At 43.0% G+C, this 12,393-nt stretch overlaps 1 protein-coding gene across 4 annotated transcripts in view; it reads right to left on the reverse strand.

Annotated features, from left to right (window-relative positions):
- Window positions 1-12,393, reverse strand: part of slit1a (slit homolog 1a (Drosophila)) — an 81,688-nt gene that overhangs the window by 55,909 nt on the left and 13,386 nt on the right. For all 4 annotated transcript variants that reach the window (XM_086259560.1, XM_086259558.1, XM_086259559.1 and 1 more), the window contains exons 3-4: window positions 11,857-11,928; window positions 10,323-10,394 (exon numbers count right to left, since the gene is read on the reverse strand). In XM_086259560.1, the coding sequence (XP_086115686.1) occupies window positions 10,323-10,394; window positions 11,857-11,928 (144 nt within the window). The remainder of the gene's footprint in view (window positions 1-10,322; window positions 10,395-11,856; window positions 11,929-12,393) is intronic.

The raw sequence follows: 12,393 nt of genomic DNA on the forward strand, positions 1-12,393 counted from the left end.
ATCGGCTTTATCCCTACATGAAAGCTGCAAGCTCATTACCACAACCTGGGGCTCATCAGGGCTCCCATTCCCGGGCCTTGTATAAGCCAGAGAAGATGGAGAAATGCAGCCAGGAGGGGAAATGGAAGAGAGAAAGAGATCTCTTATAGGGCTTGCCATCCAAGCAGCCAGGTGTTAAAGATACAGATAAGACTGTGGGAAGAAATAACAGGGGGGAGGAAATAAGGGGAAGAGGAAAGGAAAGCGATAAGGAAGTTAGGACATGGTAGATGACAGAGAGGAAGTTAGATACAGCAAAAGGGGCAGGGAGATGATTGAAGAAAAAGCTGACAGAGAAGGCGGCCTTCTGCTCCTATCTCTGTGCACCGTTTCATCCTCTGTAGGGCCCTGATGTCACTCAGCCCTCCTTCAGCAAAGTCCAGCTTTGAAGTGATAATGGGGCTTTTGGCTAATGCTCGACTGCAGGTGCCCTTAGTTCCCTCTCGCTCTCTGTCTCCCAGCACAGCCATATAGATGAGAAAAGATGAGAATCCTTTCAAAGTCTACAGATGAGGCCAATCTTTCTTCTCTGTGCCTTTTTTTCTTTCTCTCACATTATCTGCCAACCCCACTTACTCTATCCCCACACTATTTATTGCTTCCCAGGCACTGTCCGTCACTTTCAGGTCCTTCTATTGCCCTCTAACTCATTTTACCCCCTTTCAACTCACCGCATTCTCCATCTTTATGCTTGATTCAATTGCTGCACCGGACTTGATCTGAGAGTAAGGGATTTTAAACTACTACTAAAAAAACCCAAAACAATTTAAAGTTCTCTCTGGAATACAATCAACTTTCCGAGTTCCAGAAATAATGAATCAAATATAAGAAAATATAAACGCATATATATACAGTGCTTTCTCCTTCACTGTTCTTCTTTCTTTCATCCTCCCTGCTTTTCAAATGGGACTTCCATCTCTGTGTGACTCTTTCCCCTTCAATCAATACTCAGTGCATTTCTCCTCCCTCCACCCTCTTAGGTGTAAAATTGGTGTGGCTACACAACAAATAAACACACGCAGGTCTGTCTGCATCTCAGATATAACACTCACTTCTGGAAGCTTTGATTGGGCGGGGCAGGTTTGTGCATGTGCATGTATTTTCCTGGCTGAAACAGCAGGGAAGGGGAATCAATTCCATCCCCCAACGATTTCTTGTTAAACTAGAGAAAGGTAAGACGGAAAGACACCCACTGCACAAAATATCATACTGTTTCTCACAAATATATACATATTTATACATCCACAATAGGCATACATATGCACTGCAAGGCTAATGAGATCACGGCTTCATGCTGCGATACCAACAGGAGAGAACTGTGAGAGGGAGCCACTATTGGAAACAGATATGCATTTGTACTGGAATTCATATTTTCCTGCTTGCAATGCTCACCAGCTCTGCACTGCTCAATATGTCTTTTTAATGGAATGTAGGCGGTCTGTGTACCTAGCAGACAAGTGTCTTTTGTTCAGTGAGAAAGCAGAATGGCTGAGGAGAAAGTACAGAGTACAGAGGCACACGACAGAAAGCTCTGGTTGGATTTTACTTATGAAACAGATGAGTCCTTCTAAATATAATAAACAAAAGTAAACAAGTCAATTTTGTTTTTGTTCATGCTTATCAGTGTTGTGTATAATAGATTACTTTGTAACTCATTAAAGTAAAGTTCAATAATCACATTACAGTTACAATTACATCATTGCTTGGGATTCCAAAGGTTCTTCAATTATCTGCATGTTGGGCGGATGGAAAGTAAAAAAATATGTATCAAAAATGTATTTTTCTTCCTGCACACTTGCAATTTAAAACGCTGCTTTCAGTTAATGTGAAGGGATGAGGAAAATGATGGCAATATAAACATTACTTCTTTTTTATCGCAGTAAACAATAAGAGGATAAGATAGAGAGCATGCAGACTGCCTCCAGGATAGTAACTGTATTACAATGCTAACAGAACATTGATTTTTTTTTTGCAAGCATCTGCACAGAAAGGACAAAACTAGCAAAGAATCCAGAATTAGGTTAAAGCTGAGTGTATGCTGACCCCAGTAAAGCAGCCAGAGCCTGTTCTTCAACAGGTAACAAAGGCAATGACGAGCATTAATGCTTGTAGCACTGTAACCTCTGTTTATACCTGCATCTACTTCTACAGTAGAATCACATTAAAATCACAGCGGCAACATGAAGTCTCTTTAAGCTGGTTTTCACCATTGCTTTTAGTTATTAATGAATAATGTACAGTGCATTACATTTCTTGAGAAACGACCCTGATGTAACTGGTTAATAACATGAAGGCTGTATAAATCTGAAGGTTGTATTGATTTTCCTATAAGTGCACAACTGCCAATCAGACTCAATCGAATTTAATCAAATTCAATCCAGAAAACCTGTTGCTTCAATGCTTACATCCATCACCATTAGCACCATATTAGCCTCATTAAGCCTAAAGCACACAAATAGCCATCTTCATGCAGGGAAATACTCTTTATGGAGTAGCAACAGCAGCAGCTCATTAGCCTGTAGCATCTCAAGAACAAAAGAGTGTGTGCTAAGTATAAAACCCCTGAGAATGGACCTGCTCACCACAGTGACAGATCCCACAATTCACAAACACAGAGAAATATAGCCACAGGGCATACGAAGGAGTTCAACCAAGTCTCTCCTTCCACAGGATAAAGGGATGTGTCCAAAGCCTATAATTATATATGCATACAAAACTAAAAATCCAAAAATCTCTTTCCATCTATTATACCACCCTTTTCCCAAGCAACTGGATCATAAAATATGAGGCGCTGTTTGAACTATTTCACCTTCCAAATCCTTCTTTCTTTCTCTGTGTCTTCCGCTTACTCAGAAAAGGTAAACAGACCAAGTCCAAGCCCCACAGAGCATTGGTTGCTACAGCAGCAAATCGGCAGGAGGTGGGCAAAGTATGTGTGCAGTGGCATTTGTGTGATTGTGTGTGTCTCTATTTGAGGGTGTGTATGTGTGTGAAGGCATAATTTGCCCTGCAGTTTGTTTGTTTCTGCTTTTCAAAATCACAGAATCAGAGACTGAGCCTGAGGCCACAGGATGGGGCTGGACTAATCATTTACTGTACGCGTGTGGGTTTCCACAGTGTGTGTGTGTGCGCAAGCTAAATATGCACATGTGTGGGTAGCTCCATGCTTCTTCCTGCTTTGCAGGATGTAAGGAAGGGTTTTCGAACGCCTTCACCCCTCCCCACCCATGGGATCAGAGGCGGTGTTTGGGTCTGCTTGGGATACGTCCAACACTGAGCACCAGACTCTCGCATCCAGACCCTAACAGCTCATAACTAGAGATTACACACAAATACTCAAGTCTTCCTGCTAAGAACTTCACACACAACACTTCCACATGATGATCCAGAGCTGATAGTGTTGATCGAAACCCCAGATCTTGAAATGAACCGTAACGAGGTGGACAGATGCACTGAGTGAGGGAAACACTCTCTGCAGGGAGATTGCACTCTATTACTGCTGTGATGAATGAGCTGGATTTCTCATTCTGATAGATACATTCATACTCCATACTGCTTGACTGTATGAGCCAATTTTGCACACACATGACTACTAAGCAACATGACCGCAAGCAGGACAACCCAACCAGCACTGCATTGGTTGTTATTCCTGGAACGGGACAGCAGACTTCCTCAAACCCCTGCTCTAAGATTCCAGGGAGTAAGTGCATATATGTGTGTTTGTGTGTGCATGAGGGTAGCCTTTTCTCCTCTGTGCGTCAGTTCCAATCTGGACCAGGCGAAGCCAGCCGTCACAGAGGCAAACTGCCGGCAACGGCACAGAGAGGAGGAGGAGGAGGCCTCTTTCTGCAGCTCTGCGAGTGAAATCCCCGTGTGTGTATACTCATGACGGATCTAGACCACACTGTGATGTCTTATTCATGCCGTATCAATTCATAATGACCAGCCTAGTCCCCAGTGTGAAGATGTGCGTGCACACGCAATCACAAACGCATAAGAACGTGCATGTGTGTGACTGGACGGTCACCACTGAAGAACTTGCCCATGTGTGTAAATGTGTGTGTGTGTGTGTGTGTGTGTGTGTGTGTGTGCGCGCGCACATGTTTGCTTGTATGAATATTTAGAGCATCAGAGATGGTATGAGTGTGTATGTAGAACAGCGTGTACCAGACAGTGGACATACACACACACACACAGACCACTGATGTCCCAGTGCTTGAGTGTGAATATTTAACAAGCCTCAATCCATCTGTTCAATTATTCATGAGGAAGGACACAAAATCGTTAGTAAATATAAACACCGCTGTTTCTCTCCTGCTTTTGCTACATCTTTGCTGCTCTCCTTTGCACCTCTGACCATCTCTCTCTCTGTTCTTTAACTTTGTCTTTCTTCTGTCTGTTTTTTGTCCTCTTTTTCATTCTTTCTCATTCCCCTTGTGCTGTGGTTGTGAATATTTCAGATGGCAGAGTGGTTTCTAAATTACCCCCTTTTGGCTTCCGCTCTCCTCACATGGTTTGGTCTGCATTTCTCTCTCACACACGGTCCGACTCGTAAAGAAAACAGTGACAAGCCATAAAAGCCACTTTTACCATCTGACAAGGACAGGGGCAGGAAGAGGGACGGGGGCAAAAAGTTAAGGTCTGGCCAGTTTGGTCGCCAAGTCAGGTATTTCAAACTGCTTAATTAAAAAATAAATAAATAAACGTCACCCGTGCACTAAAGTTAAAATTTCACCCAGCATCACTCAAATTAGGAAAATAAATATAGATAAACACCTCTGATGGTTTTTGTTGAGGAGGTGAGTTCTTCCAGGAATAATGAAAAAATGTGTCTTTTGTTATTAGTGCTCAAAGGATCCTTGGAGAGCATTTCCTTTGCCAAGGTCAATGCTCTTTCTGGCAGTTTTAAAGAAAGTGATGAGGATCTTCATCAGATTTGCTGGGTTGTTCAACTCTACTGGGCAAGCTTTCTTTTAATTTATTTAAGTATTCTCCAGGAATAGTTCTCCAGGCTTTTTGAAGGACATTGAAAACTCTTCTTTGGAGGTTGGCTGCCTTTTGTTCTGTTCTCTGTCAAGATGCTCTCACACTGATGCATTAATACTGAGGTGTGCGATTTTTGTTTTCATGTTCAAAATGAAGCCCTTGACAATCAGATGCTTTTCAGATGGTTTTGCATGGTGGATCCCTGGCTTGTCTCTTGATATAAGTTTTCTATGCTTGAATGAGCCATAACATCCTGTACTGGACTTAAAATGAAGTGAAAAAGGAACCAATGTCCAAAGACAAGCTTTGAAACACTGTCAGAAAACCCAAAGACCATTTGGGCAATTGAGTGAGAGATGCAAATGCTAGCAAAACAGCCAATAGCAGCAGATTAAAAAAAAAGTTGGATGTCCAAATTAAACTGTCATTTTCACCATAGAAGATCTCAATAGCATGCATAGTCAGAGGCTGGCCAAGATGCACATAAAACGTGTGGCTGAAGCTACAATAGTCAAACATTACAATCAGTTTTGTTAAGTGTGTTCAATAAAAACGTACTACCATAATGACAATACTGTCACAATTCACATACTGTGCAAGTAACTTCATAGTGTATACAATGTACTAGACGGAAGTTTCGAAATGGATACACAGTGTGAAGTCTGAAGCTAGCTTCACTGAAGTCTGTGCTGTCATTATTTACTTAGTGTCAGACAAACCACAGTCAAGAAATCAGGATGTCTACCACTGATGGCACAGAAACCTTCTGATGAAGATGAGTTGCCATGGGGACTGCTGCCAAGCGGGAGCCCAAACAGTCCTCTAAGGAAGAGAGAGAGTCCTAGCACACTGAGGCAGGTCATTCATCAGAAGAGACAAAGAGAAGGAAACAACAAGACCAGCTTGAAGCATTAACAGCCTGCCAGATGCACACACACATGCATGCATGCATGCAAAGACGCCTACACAGCACAGTATTATACAAACACAAACGGTCACGAGGAGAGAAACCCCCCCCCCACACACATTCAACTCAGTCTTTCACGCAGTCATACACAAAAAGTCAAAAGTCAAAAGAGTTAATTTGCTTGCTTTATGGCACAAGAAGTCTTGGAACACTGGAGCAAGTTTACAAGCCAATCAATCTGAAGCAAATGAAAAGGGGAAAATAGTGTATATGTGCTGAATGGTAACAAAGTCAAAACAAGTGGGAAAACTGTGACAGAGAGATGATTTATAGGCTTAATGATAGTGCACTTTATTCAAGATTTCCTACCCTAAATAATTCTTTATTTTCACTCTGAGCTACTGTTCCCTAAGCATCAAGCAATCAACAAACACAAAACACAGCATCTCTCCAACACAAACACAGAAGAAGCAGCTTTGCATCAACACATATCTGAAGCGGCTCTTTTATCTACAGTCAGAGCCACAGAAAGGACGTAATCCCTTGTGTATGCATACCATCCACACACAGAGATCTAATTATAGTGTTATTCTCTGAGTGTTTGTGTCTAATTAGTGTTATTTACATTTTCCCTCAGTTTTCTTTCTCTTGTGTGTGCACATTTGCCTGTGTGTCTCAGTGAATGTGTGTGTGTGTGCGTTTGGTGTTTGTGTATATTAGAGTACCCGTTGCCAGGCATTAACGTTAAATTGAAGGATGTAAAAAAGCTTCTTAAAGACGGATGAGACACACCCCCTTTTTCAAACCTTTGCCAGGGTTTCCTCAGCTCCCCTGTAGTGCAGGTACTACCACACCCTTCCCACATCCCTCCACCTCCCTCATCTTTCCTGGGGAGTTATACAAGAGAAAACCTTCCCTGATTATCTCCTTAACCCACAACATAATACAAAAAGTTGGTCATTATCGAACGCGACACCCCCTCTAAACAAACCTGTGTTGCTGTCCCAAGCAAATACGCTTGCTCAAAAACCTCAAAATACCCTTTTGTCTCCTCCTCCCCCAGTCACCCATCGTCAGCCTAAACCAGATGCTATTCCCTGGGGCCAGCTATCAGACCAATTGCTCTACACGCCCCCGACTCTACTCACCTATGCCACTTTTTTCCCTCCATCCTGCGGTCCTTCCTTCCTCCTGCTCTCCCACTGCGAAAGCACACTAATTACAAACATGGATGAGTAGATTACAGATCTGAAGCGCAGTGGAAGTGGGATAAGGAGTAGTCAAGGGTGGTGAGAGCGGGGCAACAGGTCGTTAACAGTGATGAATGCAACTCTATTTTCACTGTTATTGTTCAGTGATGTTCTGCGCAGCGCCTCTCACCTCCGAGCCACTGTTCCCATGCCTTCTTGTCGGGGTCATCCATCACAGGAAGCTTTAACTAACTCCGTCTCTCCCTAATCATCTCTAATCAATTCCAATTATCTTTCCTATTTCCCCCATGCATCAGTGTCTCCAGGATCTCTGAGGCATGGCAAAAGATAGGAGGCAGTGTAGCAGGGCTCTGTATAAAGAGTTTGGCTCTTACAAGAGAAAGTACGCAGCTCTTGAAAATCCACCTGTGCAGTTTTCTGTTTTTTAAATGAACCAAGACACATTATACACCTTAAACCTATTAGCTTTGACGCTCAAGCACAAGATAAAATTCAGTTATTTCTAAATGCTAAATATTTCTTTCTTTTACGGTAGACTTTACTAGAGCTCTTTAAAAATGTGTTCTAGCAAGAGCACTTGGATTAATTCATCTTCCCTTTGTAGAGCAAACTCATTACCCCGTTAACGTAATGACTCCATGGGATCAAGTGTTTAAAAACTTCCCACAAAACAACACTACACTGCTCATTTAACCAACACCCTTTTATTAACCCGGTAGCTTTTCCTCTAAAGTTTAATGAGAGCGACAATCTCATCTGCTATCCCTCGCTCCTCTACCCCCTTTTGCCCTTCGTTCTGTTTGTCCTCTCAGCAGGGTGTCTAAGACAAATGGCCACTTTGTTATACAAGCTTTCCTTAAAACCCTCACTCTAGAATGAGCAAAGAGAATAATAAAAAAAAAGAGTAGAGCAAAAAAGACAGCAAGAGCGTAAAAGTATAAAAAAGCAGAAGGGGAGCAATTAATCCTGCTTCCAAGAGAAGAGAAACCATCTGGGTTTGTGCTACACCTGAGGGCAGCGGGCTTTCACATTAACCTCTTTTGTTGGGATCATAAAGGCAGACCCTAACAAGCCCCAGTGAGCTCTTTGAGCAAGTGCAAAGACTCGCACACAAATACATACGCAACCACAGACTCTCTTTGTCTATTGAGCTCTCTCCCTCTCTTTCTCTGTCGTCCTCAGACACACACATAAATGCACACATGACATAGCAGTGAAAGTCTTCCTCTGGGAGATGAGGACCTTTTAAGTCCATTAAAAGCTGCTGGCGGGAGCGAGACGAGGCTGTAACCCAACCGCATCCGACTGCAACCAGAACCCATGGTGTGGTCGGGAACACTGCTCAGGAGTTGAGAAACACCTTAGGAAAAAAATATCTTTGTCTTCTACTGCTGCTCCTGATCCCACGCTACTAGCCCAAATTTTTTTTAACAAGGACTACAAGTCTTTCACAAAGTAGTATCTGTCAGTCAAGCACTGGCACCATAAAGATTGAATTATTGCTGATTCCTTGGCCTTGGATTTGTTTTAACTGTTAAAAAATGCCAGGCACTTTCACACCTGAAAAGCCTCAAGGTCAATTACTGTTCTCTTCTGTCTAACCAAGGATAAAGAACAAATGAGTGTATACACAGACACATAGCGAATCGATTAAGCAATGTTAAACAAAGTCTCACTCTCCAGAACATGGCTGAGAACCCAGTGATAGGTTTAGAATAATGACCATGAAGTTAGACTGGATGTGTTAGCACAATCATTTGGCTGCTGGCTACGCCAGCTGCTCCAGATGGACCAATCACACTGGTTCAAGGCCATCCGCTGGTCTGAGAAGCCTTGGTCTGCTCTTAGTCTACTAGACACACAACTCAGTGCTGCTCAGTGTGAGCAAACAACAAGACAACCAGCCTTGTACCAAAAGAGGAGGCCTTAAATTCCCAGCGGCTGGTTTGGGCATAATGATAGGTGACGTGGGGAAATAGTTGCAAGGAAGCGACAGATAGATTCAAGATGGTGTTAAACATCAAACGCAAGATAAACAGATGGAGGGCTAAGGCTAGGATCATGGGTTAGTAGTATCACTATGAGTATAGAAGGAAGGGAAATGGCTTTTCCATGTCCCACTGTTTCATTATTCCCAGATGCTCCAGGTAATCTGAACGCGAATAATAGGGGCTCCAATGATCAGTTAGCAACAGGGACACTGATTATACCAAAGAAAGAAAAAGAAACATAGAGCCTCTTTGTAGATGGGAATAAAAGTTAAGCATTACTGTGGGATCGTCTCGCTGCATGAGGTGCATAAGTGGAAGGATGTGTGGGTGTGTGACTGAATGGGACCGGTCTTAACAAGAAGCAAACGAAAGTGTGCTCCACCTTCACCATTCATATGATGAAGGTGGAGCATGCTGGCGGACTCGCATGACATAAAACAATCTCATTAAGTAACAAAGCCATCCTTTCACCTGGACTTAGGTTCACAGTCTAATTTGTCCCTTAGCTCCAGTCTGATCAAATCTCTGTCACCCCTGGATCCTCTTGCAGACAGTCTGAAGCCCTTTTCAGACACGGGATACGTAACATTGCTGGCTTCATCCAGCTCTTAAACTGGTGCCATTTTGTCATTCAGACACTTTTACGTTATTTTTCAGACAAACCCACACAATGAGACAGCCAAAGTACAACCACGAATTTTTCCATATGTGCAAAAGAGCTGTTACACTTGTGGCAGCAAGCATTGTCGGCATAGTGACTTTAATTTGGAATGCTAAGTTATCTTTGCCATTTAAAAGAGCAGGATCTGTGCTGTGAGCTGCAGAAGCTGACCCACAAAAGACCGTTCTTCCGGATTAGGAATTTCAAAACTGCGTCACAAACAAATTGCAAATTAATGTGCAAGTTATTACTGCTTACAAATCCATTAATGTAGATATGAAGCCAACTAGTTTAGATGTCCATTCTTCTCACCCAGTTCATTTTGCCTTACGGTCAACAAGAAAGAGTTCTGATGTGTATTTCACCAAGTGCAATTGAAATATATTTGTACTTTAATTGTGTTTATACCTAATCAAACCAAAGCCAGAATTCACCAGACCTGCCTAACTGAGCCATCTTTGGTGGTTTGCATAGTGTGCGCTGACAGAGAGGAAGAGGTAAATTAATAAAAAAGCGAATGTACTTACAGTCGAGACAGGCCAGGGTTCTTCTGAAACAGCAACTCAGGAAGCTGCTGCAGTTGATTACGGTTCAGCCGCCTGCAGCAAGGAAAACGTATGATCAACCAGTGATTGTGCGTGTGTGTCTATGCATGTGTGTCCTTGAATGTGTAGGCTGTGAATAATTTCTTCTAGCTGCCGTAGAATCGGCTTAGCCACAGGCTATTGTGTTTCAGTGTGCTCTGCATGTCACATAAATATCCAACTGGTCAGAGACAGTGCCGTAAATTATCGCTACACAGTTAAATTACTTTGTTTTGCCTTGCAAAATAGCATTCTGTTGACTTTCCCAGAACAACAAAATAGCAACATTTCAATTTTTTTTAAAAGTGAATCATATCCATTCAGTTATAAGAACACTAAAACATTTTATTCGGGACGATCTATTGGAAAAAAGATGTTTCTAAATAAAATTAAGAGGAATGGATGAGCTTATTCAAGCCCAAGGACACACTGAGAGGAGTGGTGGTTGGCAAGAGACTCCACGTCAAACAGCTAACATCTAAGACTGGCAGGCTTTATGCAAATACAACAATTAAGTCAATGGAGAACAGACTGTTGCTAATCTGTTGAAAACCACAACTCTCTCCTTTTTGAATGGCCCATTTGAGGCCCATGGGAGCAAATGAGAGGACTGTGGCACAGAGACGCTGCAAATGTGAGGCCACTGCCATGCCTTCAGACAAATTCAGACAGATGTTAGGACTTGTGCCACACACTGTATACACTGAGAAGAGTGTTCGGCCAGCTGAGAGGGAGATTTAGTGCATAATGGACATTAATGGTCTGCTGCTGCTTCGTTCACACTGAACTGTACCTGCTGGTGGGTTAGTGGCTTTTAAACATTAAAGAAACGAGCCACTCAATTTCCACATTGGTCTGGCACATGGAAATGTCTACCCAATGTTTGGGATCTGTTGAATATGGAGGAGGAGGAGGAAAGGCAAGCTGTGCGTGGTCTCAAGTTTGGTAACACAGACTGTTAATGTGGGTTTCAGATCAGGGGAAAGTCTTTTATAAGTTAACCACTATGTCTGTATTACGGCGTGGTCCATAAAGTCATCTGCTGTGCAGGTTTCCATGTGGCTAGCACTATTGATTTACTAATGAGCGGGTTAAGGAGTGGTTGATTGCGTTTGTCTGTGTGTTTTCCCGGCGAGTTTACAAGCTGTCAAGGAGTCCTGGTGCTGTCCAGATGAGCCAGGGTCTGCGGTGGGGGAGGCCTTTTAAGCCCACATATCCCACTGAGGGCATTCCTGTCAGGCAGAGCTAATAAAAATACTCGCAGCCCACACCGTACCCTCTTAGCACCATCCAACCACAATGAAAGGCCAAGATAGTGCCACACACTTGATTTCGCAAGATTTTATGTATCATTCCTGTTAGTCTCATTACCCCCAACAAATACCGAGAGTGAAAACACATGAGAATAAGGGTGGGATTTTCATTTCAAGTTTAAGTGTGTTCAGGCTATCTAAAGACAACCATTGGTCATACTCACAGTCTTTCCAGCTCCTTCATGTCATCAAAGGCCCCACGCTCAATCACAGTAATCTGATTCTCCACCAGCTGCCTGCAGAAAAGAAGGGAACGAGAAGTTACGTCACGTCAACGTCTGTAGGGGGTCACTCTGGCTTTAGAATTGTGTAATGGGCTTGGTTTTAGGGTTTAGGGGGCAAGGGATTTTGCAGTATGTACAGTATTTATATATTCAAGTAGGGTGCAGTATATTCAACACTTCTCTTCCACATACACACAAACACACAGAGGGCAGTGGTGTGGACTGAGGGGCACTGGGAATCTTGGCAAAAGGAGGAGGGATAGCAGCCAGGAAAGTTTCCAAGGTGGTTCAGAAAGTGTGTGTCTGGTGCTCTAGTGTGGTCCACTGAGTGTAGTAGCTGGGTGGAGAAGAGACGAAAAGTAGGCAGGGGGTCAGAAAGTGTGAGGTGAGCTCCAAGTTTTTGACATCTGACTGAATCAAGGGAAAGTGGGATGTGCGTGTGTGTGCGTGCGCCTGTGAAACAGCATAGCTGTACCA

Source organism: Aulonocara sp. 'chitande type north' Nkhata Bay, linkage group LG13, assembly GCF_057382095.1.
Source record: "Aulonocara sp. 'chitande type north' Nkhata Bay isolate Kocher_YH1m ecotype deep benthic linkage group LG13, A_spYH_male_GT1.1, whole genome shotgun sequence".
In the NCBI taxonomy this organism is placed as follows: Eukaryota; Metazoa; Chordata; class Actinopteri; order Cichliformes; family Cichlidae; genus Aulonocara; species Aulonocara sp. 'chitande type north' Nkhata Bay.